At 38.2% G+C, this 16963-nt stretch overlaps 1 protein-coding gene across 1 annotated transcript in view; it reads left to right on the forward strand.

Annotated features, from left to right (window-relative positions):
- The window catches only part of LY86 (lymphocyte antigen 86), an 88762-nt gene that overhangs the window by 34911 nt on the left and 36888 nt on the right, over window positions 1-16963 (forward strand). Inside the window, exons 2-3 of the mRNA XM_006888735.1 lie at window positions 3849-3935; window positions 10857-10985. Of these exons, the coding sequence (XP_006888797.1) occupies window positions 3849-3935; window positions 10857-10985 (216 nt within the window). The remainder of the gene's footprint in view (window positions 1-3848; window positions 3936-10856; window positions 10986-16963) is intronic.

Here is a 16963-nt window from a genome sequence, read left to right on the forward strand (position 1 = left end):
CCCAACAAAACAACAGCTGCATGCCTTCGGGTTGGCAGGACAACTCTTTGCCACTAAACCACAAGAACTCCCTCCAGAGCTCCCTGTTGTTGTTGCATGCCATCAAGTCAGAACCAACACATAGCTAACCCTCCAGAGGATTTTCAAAACCAGTAAATTGCACAGGAGGAGACTGCTCATCCTTCTTCCATGGAGCAGCTGGTGAATTCAATATACTTGCCTTTGGGATTACAGCACAGCTTCTTACCACATAGCAACAAGGGATCCCTAATAGGATAAAGACCTGGTGACATAGTATGTAATATGTTGTGTTTCTAACTGAAAGATTGACAATTTGAAACCACCAAACTTTGGCAGAAGAATAGCCTTCTCTTATTAAGAGTTATAACTTTTGAAACTTGATAGGGAATCACAATGGATGATTGGAGTAGACTACATAGCAGTGAGTTTATTTTGATATATGCATGTAGAAAGAGAGAAAATGTCAATGTGTCTGTGTTTGTATATAAATAGAGGGAGAGATATGTCTGAGAGAACAAGGTTATAAGCTGAGGAAGAACTCCCCTAGACAACTGTAAGCTATATGTCAACTCTCTAAAATATCTCTCTCAGGTATAAAATTGAAATAATTTCTAGGGGGAAAATCAATAAAGAAAACCTCCCAAATACTTGTTTGCAATATGCTTTCATGTATGAAAGTGTGTATGTATCTTTAGTAAGAAATTATCTACCACTTTATTTGTGGTTTCTTTTTTTAAAAAAAAAATATCTTTTCCTCACAGTAATGACTGTTCAGTACTAATTAAATGCCTTTTATGCTTTATGTCCTTCTACTACCCTTCTCTTCTTCTATTACCATTAAAATATTAATAAATACACAGTGTAATTCTGTAGTTGGTTATTATCAAAGCAAAATTACCTCTCTTACCAGTTGCCTTTGAATGGATTCAAACTTATGAAGACCCCCTGTGGGCCAAAGTAGAACTCTGCCTTGTATGATTACCAGGGCCTGATTTTTTGGGAGTACATTTTACCAGCTGTTTCTTCTAAAGAGCCTCCCTGTCTGTATATAAACCTTCAACTTTCAGGATAGTAGAATGTGTTAACCCCTTTCACTATCAAAGTCTCCGAATAAAATCAGTAGCCTCTCTGTAATTCTTCCAAACATAACTTAAATTTTTATCAAAATATTTAGGATGAACACCTTTTAATTGGTTATCACTGGGCCAGTTGGGAACATCAGGATGGATGGCGAAGAGATTGATATTGTTCACAGCTTTAGTTTGCTTGGCTCCATAGTCAACACTTTTGGCACTAGCAGCCAGGAAATTAAAAGATGTATTGAAATGGGAAAGTCTGCTGTTAAAGACCTCTCCAAAGTACTCAAGAGCAATGGTGTCACTCTGGAGACTAAAGTGTTCCTGATACAGGCTATGGTTTTTGCAATCATTTGTTATGCATCAGAGAGTTACAAATGACTAGGGAGGAAAGAAAGAGAATTGACGCCTTTGAGCTGTGGTCCTGGAGAAGAGTATTGAATATACCTTGGACTGCTAGGAGAACAAAGAAGTTCATCCTGGACAGGGTTAAACCAGGCTGCTCCTTGGAAGCAAGGATTTTGAGGCTTCATCTGACATACTTTGGACATGTTGCAAGGAGGGATCTGTTCTTAGAGAGAGACATCATGCTTGGGAGGGTGGAGGGACAGCGCAGGAGAGGAAGGCCCTCTATGAGGTGGATTGATTCAGTGACTGAGGTAATTGGGGTGGGTGTGTCAGAGACAGTGTGATTGGCACAGGACAGAGTAGGGTTTAGGGCTGTTGTACATAGGCTCACTATGAGTCGTAAGTGACTTGACAGCATATAACCACAACAGCAGCAACAATATTTTTTAATAATGTTGTCAGGTATGTATCTGGGGCAACTGTGTGTGGGGTTTTTCCCACTAGTTTATTTACAAAATTCTAATACAAATTCTTTCCATTTCCCTCACCCCCCCCCCAACAAATTGTACAATCCAATGATTAATCCCCTCTTCCCCTTACACATCCATATCCCTCTGCTTCCAGCTTCTCCCACCTCTCCTGGATCTGTATACTCATTCTACAATAACGGTCTTATACAATATGTATCCTTGTAGACTGAGTTAATTCACTCAGCATAATGCTTTCCAGTCCCTCCCAAGTTAGTTAATAATTTACAAAGTTATTGCTCCTACATGCTGCATAATATTCCATTGTGTGAATGTACCATCATTTCTCAATCCATTAGTTTGTGTTTGGACATTAGGGCTGTTTCCATGTTTTTGTGATTGTGAATAACGCTGCTATGAATATTGGTGTACAAATCTCAGTTTGTGCCTCAGTTCTCATATTCTCAGAGTATATTCCTAGTAGTCAAATAGCTGGGTCCTATGGAATTTCTATGTTCAGCTTTTTGAGGAAGCACCAAACTGCCTTCCAAAATGGTTGCACCATTTTACAATCCCACCAACAATGTATAAGAGTTCCTTTCTCGCCATATCCTCTCCAACATCTATTACTTGCTGCCCTGTTAAAGTTTGCCACTCTCACTGGAGTAAGATTTGCATCTCTCTTATTGCCAGTGATTTGGAGCATTTCTTCATGTGTCTGTTTACCATTTAAATATCCTCAGTGAAAATTCTTTCCATGTCTTTTGTGGGGCAGTTTTTTCTATATTGCCTATACCAATCCCTTAGGTTGAAAGAACCATTGGAATATAATAGGAGGATGTTTAGAGAGTTCAAAGGTATTCATAAAGGAGAATAATGGGAATTTTTAAAATGAGACTTATCTTTACTCCCAGGAAATTAGTGTCCTGATCATAAAGCATTTTGAATCAAACAGAAGGGGATTTACATTAGCTTTGCAAGGATAAAATCCCCTGCTCATCATGCCATGGCAAATGCCAAAGCCAATTATATATTTTCTAGGTCAGCAACATGGATGATTACATTTTGAAACAATATCATTGATAAATATGTGTTCATGCTGTTGCTGTTGTTAGGTATCACCAAGCTCACTCACATGTAATGACCCAATGGATGACAAATTGAAACCTTGCGCTATCAAGGTTTATCCTCATAATCTTTTTGCTGTGCTCAAACCTGTTTGTCATAGTTACTCAAGTCCATTGTTACAGTCACAAGCTCAGAAGATGAAACTGTTGTTGTGAGGTATCCTTGAGTCAAGTACTACTTACAGAAACCCTATGAACAACAAATATGAACCCTGTCCTATCCTGCGGCATCTGACCCATTTGATCCCATTGCTCTAGTTACTGTATTTGTCCATGTTGTTGTGGTCTTGCTCTCTTTCCTTGACTCCTCCCCCTTCCAAGCATGATATCCCTTCCCAAGGAATAGCTTCTCCTAGCAACATACCTAAAATGAGACTAAGTTTCACTATTTTACCAAATAAGGGGCACTTTGGCTACTTTCTCCAAGATATGTCTACCTGTATTCTAATAATAATAAATGCATTTAAGAAATCTATAGTATAATCAAATTAACATTTTTAACACAAAATGTTTAGGAACTGAAAGTGTTTGACCAGTAATAAGAATTTTCACAAAACGTAATCCACCTTTCAAGCCATTTCATTAATTTCATGTATTGAGACCCTGTTGTAAGAGCAATATTGGTCAACACTGACTTGGTAGATTCTAGGAAACCCTTCTGAAATAATCAAATAATTGATGAGGCAATATGTGTTTGAGTTGATATAAGATTCATGTAGAAAGAATCCAACTGGTGTGGATTTTGACTATGACTTTGCAAAGTATATATACAATGTACTCTAATGATGCATCTGTTTTCTCTCTTGCAGATCCATTTCAAGACCTGGGCTTTTCAATTGAACAGTGTTCCAGAACATTAAAATCAAACCTTAACATCAGACTGGGACTCATTCTGAGTAAGTAAAAATTATTAGCATAAAATTAAACAATGTATAATTCCTTTATGGTTCCAGTGACTTACAGTGGGTTCTTGTTAGGTGTCATGGAATCAAGTCCAAAGCATAGTGACCATCTGTACATTACATGGAAAACTTGCCCCATCCTGCACCGTCTTCACCATCTCTGTGCTTGAGCCCATTGCTGAGGTCACTGAACCAGTCCACAGGGCCTTCCAACTGGAGCAGTTCATCTTCCAGCACTATATCAGATAGTGCTCTGCTTTAATTAATGGAATTTTTAAAAGTCGATGGCTAGTCTTAGTTCTTAGTCTATTTTAGCCCAGAACCTCTGCTCAAACCTGTTCATGACAGGTGACCCTGCTGATACTTGAAATATCAGTGGCATAACTCCCAGCATCACAATAGCACACAGATTGTTGTTGTTTTTAAGTACCCTCAAGTTGAGTATGACGTATAGTGACCCTGTAAGAAACACAGTATCAATATACATGAGCTTCACTTGAAGGGCTGTACAAGAATTAGAATGACTGCCTCTGTGGAAAGAACCTCTGGAGCAGCTTATTATCAGTGGTCAAAACCAGGCCAGGTGTGATTGACTGTAGAACAGACTCACGTGCAAGTTAAATTGAAGCTGAAGAAAATGAAAGCAAGTCCACAGAGCCAAAATACAATATTGAATCTATCCTACCTGAATTTAAAAATCATCTCAATTATCATCTTACCCCATTTGTTGTTGTTAAGTGCTATCCAGTAGAGTACAACTTGTAACACCCCTATGAATAAATAATTTCAATCCTGTTCTATCCTGCACCATCTTCATACTTCCTGACACACAAGAGCCCATTGCAGCAGTCACCATGTCAATTCACCTGGTTGAGGGTCTACCTCTCCTTTGCCAACCCTCCACCCTTCCCAGAATCTTATCGCTTTTCAAGGAATAGCCCCTCCTGGCAACATGCCCAAAGTTTGTGAGGCAAAGCCTCATCATCTTTGCCTCCAAACGGCATTTTGTCTGCACCATTTTCAAGATCTATTTGTTTATTCTTTTGGCCATCCATGAGATATTCAGAGCTCTTCTCCAACACCTCAGCTCTAAGACATCCATTATTTTTCTGTCATCCTTATTCATTGTCCAGCTCTCAGATGCATCTCAAGTGATCAAAAAGACTATGGACTGAATCAGAAACACCTTAGTCCTCAAACTGACGTCATTACTTCTCAATTCAAAAATCATCTCAATTACCATTTCACGCCAGAAGCAGTGGTAAAGTTTAACAGGACAGCAAGCAATGAATATTGGAGAAGATGTGAAGAGATTAGAACTCTCATACATTTTTGGTGGGAGTGTAAAATGGTACAACCACTCTGGAATGTTGTCTGGCATGTCCTATAAAAAAAGCTGAACTTAGAGATTTCATATGACCCAGCTTTACCACTGCTAGGAATATACTCAAAGGAAAACAGAACTGAGATACAAACAGATTTGTATACCGATGTTCACAGCAGCTTTATTCACAATAGAAAGAACATGGAAACAGCCCAAATGTTTGTCAACAAATGACTGAGTTGAGAAACTGTGGTACATTCATACAACGGAATACTATTCAGTGTTCAGAAACATCAATTTGAAAAATGCTATATAACTTGAGAGAGGCCAGAAAGCATTATGCTACGTGAACTAACTTGGTGCATAAGAAATACTGTATAAGACCATTATTATAAAAACAGAAGGATAATCAGTGAAATCTGTATGGACATACAATGAAGAATGGGAGGAGACAGAAAGATTGAGAGTGGGGAGGGAGAGAAGTCATGGACCAAAGAGTTCAGTGGGTGAAGGGAGGGAGCAAGGAAAAAAAATATATACATGAATGAAACATAATAAAAAAATAACGCAAAATTATCTCAAGTAATAAAAGAAAAATGTACATGAAGGAAACATTTTTTTAAAAATCATCTCAAGAAGAGGTTTGAGGTATTGAACACTAAAGTTTAAGACAGATGCATTGTGGGATAACATTAGAGATACCATTCATGAAGCAAGCAAAAGGTTTTATTAAGAAGCAAACAAAAGGTTTTATTAAGACGGAAGGGAAAGAAAAGACCAAAACGATTATCACAAGAGACTCTGAAAATTGCACTGGTGCATTGAGAAAACAAAACAAAGGAAAGAGATAACAAAATAAAAGAGAGAAGTAGATTTTAAAGAGAACATCAAGAAGACAAGGAAAAGTATTAAAATAGTTTGTGATTTGTGCTATTTTGTGCAAAGAGTTGGAGAATATAAAATAAAGAGCTCAGACATTTCTCAATCTGAAAGAACTGAAAAATAAATTCAAGCCTTGAGTTGCAGCACTAAGGAACATTGGGGAAAATCTTTAATGATTCAGAAAGCATCAGAACAAGGTGAAGGGAATACATGGAGTCACTATACAAAAAAAATTGCTCAACACTGAAATAGTTCAGGAAGTAGCATATGATAAACAGCCAATAATAATGAAGGAACGATTCCAAGCTATATTGAATGTATTAGAGGAAAAAAATGAGGCCCCAGGAGTCGATGGAATAACAACTAATGCAGCTCTGGATGTGCTCACCAGTCTGTGCTAGAAAATTTGGTCAATTGATAGGAAAATATCTACATATGTTTCAATTCCAAAAAAATGTGACCCAAGAAAATGTAGAAATTATTAACAATATCATCAACATGACATGCAACTAAATATTGAAGATCATCCAAAAACTGTTACAATGGTACATTGACAAAGAATTTCCAAAAGTTCAGGCTGGCTTTAAAAAGGCCATCCCAATCTCCTATGCTGACCTTCCACCATTTCAAGCACGATGTCCTTCTCCAAGGACTAGTCTCTCCTGGCAACATGTCCAATGTATGTGGGACAGACTTTGAAAACCCCTCTAACAAGTAACTTGTTTTCACCCTCTCCAGAACAGATTTATTTGTTCTGTTGGCAGGCCATGGTATGTTCAATAGTTTTCTCCAGCACCACAAGTCAAAGTAATCAATTCTTCTTCTGGATCCTTAGTCATTATCCAATTCTCTGAGGCACACAGCAAATAAAAAATTGAGAAGATCATGGCCTGGATTAGGTGCACCTTAGTCTCTAGACTGATATAATTTCTCTTTAATATTCTGGAGAGGTTCCTAACAACAGACTTTCCCAAAGTAATGTCTTTTGATTTCCTGACTGCTGGGCCAAGAGTTTGATTGTGGACCTGAGAAAAGTAGAATTTTGAACAACCTCAATCTTTTCTCCATCTATCATGACACTGCTAATTGTCCCAGTACTGAGAATCTTTGTCTTCCATTGTGTGAATGTTCCACAATTTCTCAATCTATTCAATAGCGGTTGGACATTTGGTCTGTTTCCAGGTTCTTGTGATGGTAACATTGCTATGAACGTTAGTATACAAATCTCTGTTGGGTCTTAGTCATAATTTTCTTGGGGTATATACCACAGAGTGAAATAGCTGGGTCATATGGAATTTCTGTGTTCAGCTTTTTTGAGAAAATGTCAAATTGCCTTTCATTTTACAATCCCACTAACAGTGTTTGAGGGTTCCTATCTCACCTTATCCTCTCCAATGTTTATTACTTGCTTTCCTGTAAAACCTGTTTACCTCTAGGCCTCTGACCCACCTTGGGTTGATTTTTGTGTACGGTGAGAGGTGTGTATCCTGCTTCAGCTTTCTACAGGTAGTAATCCAATTTTGCCAACACTTTTTGTTAAAGAGGTTATTGTTTCCCCATTGATAGATTTTGTATCCTTGTCATTATCAGTTGGCCATGTATATATGGATTAATTTCTGGGTTCTCAACTCTGTTCTATTGGTTTACTTACCTGTCATTGTCTTCTTGTTCTCTTTGTTGTTAACTTCTAATTTGAATGAATTCTGGCTTGAAAAGATACTTTGTATTGTTTCAATGCTTTTAATTTTGTTGAGGTTTGCTTTGTACGCCAATATATGATCAATTTTTGAAAATGTACTATGTGCTCTCAAAAAGAAAGTAAATTTCAGTTTTGCTGGGTGCAATACCCTGAATACATCCACAAGGTCAAGTTGGCTAAGTGTGTTGCTTAGATCTTTTGAATCTTTACATTTCTTTCAAGTTGACCTATCTTTGGTAGGAGTGGTATGTTAAAGTCTCCTACCATCCTTGTGATACTATTTTTAATTCAAATTTGTAAGCCATTGTTTTATGTATTTTGCTACTCTGTCATTTGGTGCATAGATGTTGATCAAGGTTATGTCTTCTTGATCTATTGTGCCTTTAAACATTCCTTAACCTATATTATGATTTTATTCCTAAAGTCTATTTTATCAGCGATTACTATTGCCACTCCTGCTTTTTTGTGGATGCCATTTGCGTAAGATATTTTTACCAGTTTTTTATTTTGATTTTTTCCTTTTTTTCTTAGATGTGTCTTATAGGCAACATATGTATGTTTGGGCTCTGGGGGGTTTTGTCCATTCTGCTACTCTTTTTCTCTTAATTGATACATTTAAGCTTTTCACCTTAAGTGTGATGATTAACAGGCCAGGTTGTGTCACCACCATTTTGTCATGTTCCATACACTTTTTTTTGGGGTGTCTATGTGTAAAAGAATTCAGTATGGAGTATAAAGCAAGCCTGGATTATAGATGTTTTGATTGTGGATCTAAGTAAAAGGAATTTGTTGCCAACGTCAATCTTTTCTCTGTCTTGTTGTTTTCTATTGTCTAGTTGTGAGGAGTTTTGTTTTCTTGATGTTGTGCTTTAATCTGCAGATGGCAGGGGAAGCTGAGGGGAAAATAGGCAATCTCCTTCTGTGGAATTTACTGTCTCTAAAAACCTGCTGGAGGGTCAGCTATGAGACAGTTTTATTTGAAGATACTTAACATGTATTGTATTGGGGAAATCTACTTTCAAGGACTTTTTTTAAAGTGCTAGAAAGCAAGGATGTCCCTTTAAAGCTAAAGTGTACCTGATCTAAGCATTTCTTCATGTACAAACAAAAAGCCGGAGTGTAAAATAGTGCAACCACTATGGAAGGCAGTATGGTGCTTTCTCAAGAAGTTGGGAATAGAAATATCATTTGACCCAGCAATTCTACTACTAGGAATATACCCTAGAGAAACCAGAGCTGCCATCCAAATACATATATGAATATCCATGTTTATTGCTGCATTGTTCACAACAGCAAAGAGGTGGAAACTACTCAAGTGCCCATCAATAAATTAATGGATAGAAAAACTATGGTATTGTCATTCACACAATGGAATACTATGCAGCACTGAAAAAACAAGGAACTCATAAATGTTACACAACATGGGTGACCCTGGAGAACTTTATGTTGAGTGAAATATTCTCAGTCACAAAAGTACTATACTGCATAACAACACTGTTAAAAAACAGGACCCATAAGAAGGTTGGGAGAAACTAAGAAAAGAGGGGATAAATAATGAATACTCCATTGGAACAGATAAAGGAAAGAACTATTTAAAAGGAATATGTGATTAGGCATCATATGTATAACAACAGTTCAGAATAAAAAATACATTTCAAAAAGGACTGGGGGAAGGGAGGAAGGGAGGTAATTGTGCAACAAAGAATGAATATTTTAAAAAGTGAACTAAGGGAGGTAGAGGGGAAGGGAGGAAGGGGCTAAAATGTGTAACAATGAATGAATGAAAACCTGACTTTCCTGCAAACTTTTGTTAAAATCACAATTAAAATTAAAATAGTATTTTAAAGTAAGTTAGGCAAAGAATAGAGAAATCAAAGAAGAATTTATATCTTTGAATTGTGCTGTTCAAGAAGAGTTCTTCCAAAAGAACAAACAAGTCTGTCTTTGAAGAAGTACACCATTGTATTCTTTGTTGTTGTTGTTGAGCACTATCAAGTCTGAACTGACCCTCTGGTGGGTCTTCAGAGGCAGTTAATCCCACAGAAAAAGATTGTCCATCTTTCTCCCACAAAGCAGCTAGTGGATTCAAACTGAATGCCTTCAGGATTCTTCCCACTAGGCCACCAGAGCTCCATGAGTGCTCCTTAGAAACAAAAAATTTGATACTGGATTTCACATAGGTGGGGAATATTGTCAAGAGGTATCAGTACTTAGAAGGAAACATCAAGCTTGGAGAGGAAGACCCTCAGGGAGACGGACTGACACAGTAACTGCAACAATTGAGCACTGGAGATTGTGAGGATGATACAGGATCAGGTAAAATTTTAATGAGCTATATCTAGGGTCATTGTGAGTTGGGGACTCAATGGCACCTAACAACAATAAAATCAAGATAGTTAATAAACTATCTCCCTTCTAAAGGCATTTTTATCAAAACCAGAGGCCAAGGATTGAATAAACTTAGTATGTAGGACCATTCTAGGGAAACAGAGGGAACATTTCAAGAGGCCAAGAACTTATTTGCATCTCTAACCCCTTGCACAGTATTTCTCTCTACAAGCAGCTGGTGAATGAAAGAGAAAAAGGAAAGGAAACAGGATGAAGAGGCAGTAAGACTGAAGGGAGAAGCTGAGAAAGAACAGAGGCTAAATGAAGGCATGACAGTGTGCATCACAGTTCATCCTACCATTACTGCACTAATTTATTTCTGGCAACAGTAAAACGATGGGTAGGTTTTACCACGTGCCACCAGTATCCCACTTTTCTATGGGATGCAAAGTACTAGGTAACTGAGAAGTCTTGCAAGTCAGACCTTCAGACCTTGAATATAAAGAAGTGTGTCAGAGAAGGAGAGTGGACAGATTAACCACTTTGCCCCACAGAGATAGAGCGAGAAAGGGTCAAAAGAAAATTAAAGGTCTTTTGGCTGTTACTGTTATAAGCTTTGAGTGCCTATTACATATACAGAAAAGCATATCCTCTAGTAAAGTTGTTCCTTTCTTGCCCTTAGGAGAGGACATCAAAGAACTATTTCTGGATGTAGCTCTCCTCACCAAAGGATCATCTGTTTTGAATTTCTCATATCCTGTCTGTGAAAGTGATCAACCAAAGTTTTCTTTCTGTGGAAGAAGGAAAGGAGGTAAGCTATCCTACTAGCTGCTTGCTCACTGGGAAATGAGCAGGAGTCTGTCACTGGACTCATACACATGGACTATGCTCTGATTCTGCCACTTATCACTGGGACAAAGGGGATCTCACTGAATGAGATCTGTGAAGTAAAAGCAACAGTGAGACTTCTCCCTTGGGCCTTCTTACAGGCCTGTTGTAAGGACTAAGTGCACCAATGCGTCTGAAATGCTTAGTGAAAGAAAGTTGCTCCTGTTAACAGCAGTACACGCTAAGGTGTATGGAGATACTAGGGGAAAATATCCCACAATAGCTTCCAAAGGCCCTTTGAGACTCACAAGTGTGTTAGGTTCCCAGAGCTATGGTAAGGGAGTACCACAAACTGGTTTAAAATAACAGATATTTATCTAGTCTTTGACTCCAGGCATTTCTTGGCTAGTGGCAGCATCCCTCCAATCTGATTCCATGTCCAGATGGTTTCTCCATCTGTATGTTGATTTGCATCTCTTCTCTTAAAGGAGGCCATTCTCAGAAGTATTAAGACCCACCTAAATCCAACATGATATCATTCATATTAACTTAACCAATAACACCTTCAAAGACTCTGTTTCCAAGCAAAGCTACATTCACAGATATTGAGGATTATGACTTCAACAAATGTTTTTAGATGACATGGCTGAATTTCCAAAACCCCGTTTCTCCTAAGTAATCTCTTCAGGAGCAAGTCTTTCCCCACTCCCACCCCCAATGCACCAGTAGATTCTGGAAATTGGGAAAAAACCCACAAAGACTTGTTAAATGCCACAGCTTTATTGTGGCCTTTCCTATTTGTGTCATTAATTAAGAGAGGCATTAGGTAACTATACTTAAAGTATAGAAGCTGAATCCTTCTTATAACTTGAAGAATATTATCAATAATATATTCAAAGTTTATGTGAATCAAGAAACATACAACCAATCCTAGAAAAAATGTGCAAAGACTATGGATAGGTGATTTTCAGAAGAACAATTTCACTCCCTTAATTACTGTTGAGTCAAACACATTTTATAGCTAATTTTCCAATAGGTTTTTGGAGACTGTAAATTGCCTTGGAGGAGATTGCCACCTTCTCCCGAGGAGTAGATTGTGGATTTGAATCACCAGAGTGAACTCACCTTTGCATTAGTAGCATAACAGTCTACAAACCCCACCAATAGAAGTCCTTTACAAAGTCTTCGTATGGTGGGGACAGTGAATATATTGGTTATTTCTGTAAGGAAAGTGTCTTTCATCTGCCAGGTAAATACGCTTGTCTGTCAGATACTGTTCTAACACTAAGCATTCACATTAAAACAGACTAGGAAGAAGGATAAGCCATTCACTTCCAAAATATAACAGGCCTTTGAAAACTCTATGTACAGTAGAGCACACAGAGTAGACTAAAAGATAGGAAAACCGAAGCTGAGCCCTCAAATTTGGAAACAAAGAGGAGGAGATACAGTTGTGAAAAGAAATTAACAATTGGTACATGGAATGTGAGAAGCGGAATGTAGTAAAACTAGACATTGTAAAGAAAGAAATGGAACACATAAATATTGACATATTGGGTATTAGCGAAATGAGATGGATTAGCATGGGACATTTTGAAACCCATGATCATGAGATCTACTATGCTGGAGATGAAAAGGTGAGAAATAAAGAAGGTCACTTTCATAGTTAATAAGGCCATTTCTAGCTCATCTTTAAATATAGTATTATGAGTGACAGGATAATATCCATACATATACAAGGATGACCTGTTAATACCACTATCAATAAAATTTATGCTCCTACAACCAGAGTCAAAGAAGTGGGAATAGATGATTTCTATAAACTATTGCAGTCAGAAATCTATTGAACATGTAACCACAACACATCATGAATAATAGGTGACTGGAATATAAAAGTTGGGAACCAGGAAGAAGGGTCAGTAGTCAGAAAATATGGACTTAGTAACACAAATTAGGTTGGGGATAGAATGATAGAATTCTGTACAATCAATTATTTATTCATAACAAATACCTTTTATAAGAAACATAAACACAGGCTATACACATGGATTTCACCTGATGAGATGCACAGGAATCAGATCGATTACAACTGCGGAAGAAATCACTGGAAAAGTTCAACATCAACAGTGAAAACTAGGCCAAGTGCTGATTGTAGAACAGACCATCAACTGCTCATATGCAAGTTCAAATTAAAGCTAAGAAAGGTTAAATCATATCTATAGGAATCAAAATTTGGTCTGGAGCATATCCCCCATGAATTTAAAAACCAACTCAGGAATAGGTTTGAGACCTTGAACACTAATGAATGAAGACCACTTACTTTGAGCACATGGCCAGGAGAGACTGGTCCTTGGAGGACATCATTCTTGGAAAGGTGGAGGGACAGAGCAGGAGAGGAAGACCCTGGATGAGATGGATTTATACAGTATCTGGGGCAATGGGAGTTGGTGTGTTGAGACTAGCGAAACTGGCTCAGGACAGGGCAGTGTTTAGAGCTGCTGTACATAAGGGTCACTATAGATCGCAGGCAACTCAGTGGCACATAACAACACATACTATATTGGTTGTTTTATTGAAGCCTCTTGTTTAGAGTCAATAAGACCTCAGGGAGGGCCTTTGTATTTAAAAGCCAGTTATGGAAGAACATCTAAGTGGTACAGCACTTTGTCAATATGCTGTACTGAGGCAACCTGGGGTTGTTGTGATACTGAACATTGTGCCATTGGCATGTCAATTGCCATAATGGTTATCCATCATGAACAGTGTTTGGTGGAGTTTTGGAAGCAGGAGTGGCATCCACTTTCTAAAGAACATGCCTCTAGAAACTCTATAAACTTTGAGAAATGACAATAGTTATAGAAAGGCTTCAGGTCTTTTGTGTTCATAAGGTCTCTAAGAGTTGTGCTCAACTCAACAGAGATCAACAACACAAAAACAACAACCATTTAACTAGTTTACATTTTAAAGTAAGTTTTAGGCTTTTCTGACATCCATTATGATCTTTTCTTTTATTAAGATGACTTTTTGCTTGCTTCATTTATTAGTTCCTTCTTTTATGCCATCCCACAAATGGTCTGGTCTTGAGTCATGAGTGGTCAAGCAGACAAGGGAAAAATCAAAACCACTTCTATCAAGTTGATTTTGACTCTTAGCAATCATACAAGAGCAAGGAGAGCTGCCTCACAGGTTTCATGTCTCTAAGGCTGTAAAAGAAGCCAACAACCACATCTTTCACATATGAAGTAGTTGGTGGGTTTGAACCACTGGCCCTTTGGCTATTTGCCAAGAACTTAACCATTATGCCACTAGAGTCCCTTCAATAAATTGAAGAGATGTGAATTATCTTCTGAATCTAAGAAAACCTCACTATTGTTTCCTGTGTGTATGGTTTTATTTTCATTAATAAAACAGAAGAGATATTTCCCACTAAACTCTATGTTGGTCGTCTCAGTCTTTCAGCCCTCAGGACTGTAGTCAGAATCCATGCAGCCTCACCACCATTAGTCTGCTCTCCTATGTGGCTGCCAGGAAATTTCATACCACTTAAAACAATCAGGAAAATGATGTACAAACCCTGTGTGAACAAATCATTATGTAAGCTTTATAAACCAAAGGAATGAAAATCTTAACTTCAGTGGCTTGTTGAGTTTTTAATTTTTTTTTTTTACCTACCCACAAACCCACTGCAAAAATGATGCTATATTCCAAAGACACAATTAATAGAAAGACCAGAAGGAAAAAGTGACGCTGAGTTGAGCTGAAGTCCATCCAAGGCAAGCACAAGCCACTGTGTGCACAGTAGGTGGAATCCCAGTCCCCCAGGCCTGCAGGCTCCTTGCAGCAGAGTGCTGAGAAACCCCAATTTTCACTTAGGACTGTACATAGTGGTGTCGGTTACCGGGGGATTGCTGGAATATAATTTCTACAGTATTAGTATGCTTTCCTCTGCAAACTATGCCCTGTTTGATGTTCTCCAAGACACACATGCATGCACACACAACTACAAAACAAGCAAACAAAAAAAACTCACACCACAAGATGGGTCAGGCTAAGTGAGATTGTGTGTATGAAAGATTTCTTCTTTCTCTGCATCTTCCAGTTCAATCTAAAACAAGAATACCTTGGATTACAAGATTATGTTGGGCATAATTGTCTATAGTGTGTCTGGAAATATATCCAATAATAGGGAATTTATTAAACACATGTTTAACATAACAAAAGTACAGCTTAAATGTGATTTTCTATGACACTCTATGGTGGTGGTGGTGTTATGTACAATCAAGTTGCCTGAAACCCATAGCAACCCTATGGACAGCAGCTCTGAAGCTTCTCCTGTCCTCAAGACAGTGTCACTAATTCCAACACACCATCCCCCATTGCTCCAGTCACTGTACCAATCCATCTCATCCGGGGTCTTCCTCTCCTGCACTGTCCCTCTACCTTTCTGAGCATGATGTTCTTCTCCAAGGACAGATCTCTCCTGGCCATGTGCCCAAAATATGTGACACGGAGCTTCAAAATCCTGTCTCCAAGGAGAAACTTGGTTTCATGATAATCAGATCCTGTTTTTGTTAAAATGTACCTCAATTTATACACCAAAAGAATATATTATCTAGAGGTCCATAGTGGTCATCTCTAAACGTGGGACTGTAAAACATTATTTTAATCTCTTTTTTAAATTTATTTTGCTCTTATGATAAATTTACACCATTATTTTGTTAAATATTACTGTAGGAAAGGATGGAATCTTTTCCTCTGTGGAGCAAATCTATCAGGCTTTTGGGGATTTTTTTTTTCTTTTTTTAAAGAGAACGATTACATAGGATGTCAAATGAACATCTAACACCATTCAGTACTTTTTCCCATCAAGGGTGGTATAGTTCACTGAAAAGGAGCTAAAATAAGCCTATATTTTATTTCCTACTTTAGTGTTGGTTTTGGTGCTTGTGTCATTGAATCAGGATTGACTTGTAGCTAACCTTCCAGCAGGTTTTTAGAGCTTGTAAATTACATAATAGGAGATTGCTCATCTTTGTTCTCAGATTGGCTAGTGGATTCAAACCATGTGCCTTTGGGTTGCTAACACAACTTCTTACCACTAAGGCAACCTGAGTTTTAACTTCTTGTTGTTGTTATGTGCTATTGAGTCATTTGCAACTCATAGCAACCTTATGTACAACAGCCCTGAAACCTGCTCTATCCTGTGCCAACCTTATTGTCTCCAACACATCTACCCTTACTGCCCCAATCACTGAATCCATCTTATTGAGGGTCTTCCTCCCTTCTGCTGTCCCTCCACCCTTCCAAGCATGATGTCCCTCTCCAAGGACTGTTTCGTCCTTGCAATATGCCCAAAGTATGTCAGACAAAGCCTCAGAATCCTTGCCTCCAAGGCATAGCCTAGTTTAACCCCCTCCAGGATGAACCTGTTTGTTCTCCTGACAGTCCACAGTATATTCAATACTCATTTTCAGCACCACAGCTCTAAGGCATTTACTCTCTATCATCCTTAGTCACTGCCCAGCATTCTGACACATAGCAAGTAATTGCTGGACTGGATCAGGCTCACCTTAGTTTCCAGGTTGACTTCATTGCTTTTCAGGTCTCTGGAGATGTCCCTGACAGCAGACTTTTCCAATACAATTAGTCTTTTGATTTCCTGGCTGCTGGTACCAAGAATATTGATTGTTAACAGCTTTTGTTTGCTTGGCTCCACAATCTCAATCTTTTCACCATCTATCATAATGCCAGAAGAATGTCTGTGTTTCATTGATTATGCAAAGGCGTTTGATGTGTGGATCATAACAAACTGTGGCTGACTCTGAGAAGAATGGGAATCCCAGAACATTTAATCATGCTAACGCGAAACCTATACTTGGACCAAGAGGCAGTAGTCAGAACAGAGCAGGATAACACTGCATGGTTCAGAATTGAGAAGGGTGTACGCCAGGGATGCATCCT

The sequence above is a fragment of the Elephantulus edwardii genome, unplaced genomic scaffold, assembly GCF_000299155.1.
Source record: "Elephantulus edwardii isolate Elephantulus edwardi_28Jun2011 unplaced genomic scaffold, EleEdw1.0 scaffold00071, whole genome shotgun sequence".
Classification (NCBI taxonomy): Eukaryota; Metazoa; Chordata; class Mammalia; order Macroscelidea; family Macroscelididae; genus Elephantulus; species Elephantulus edwardii.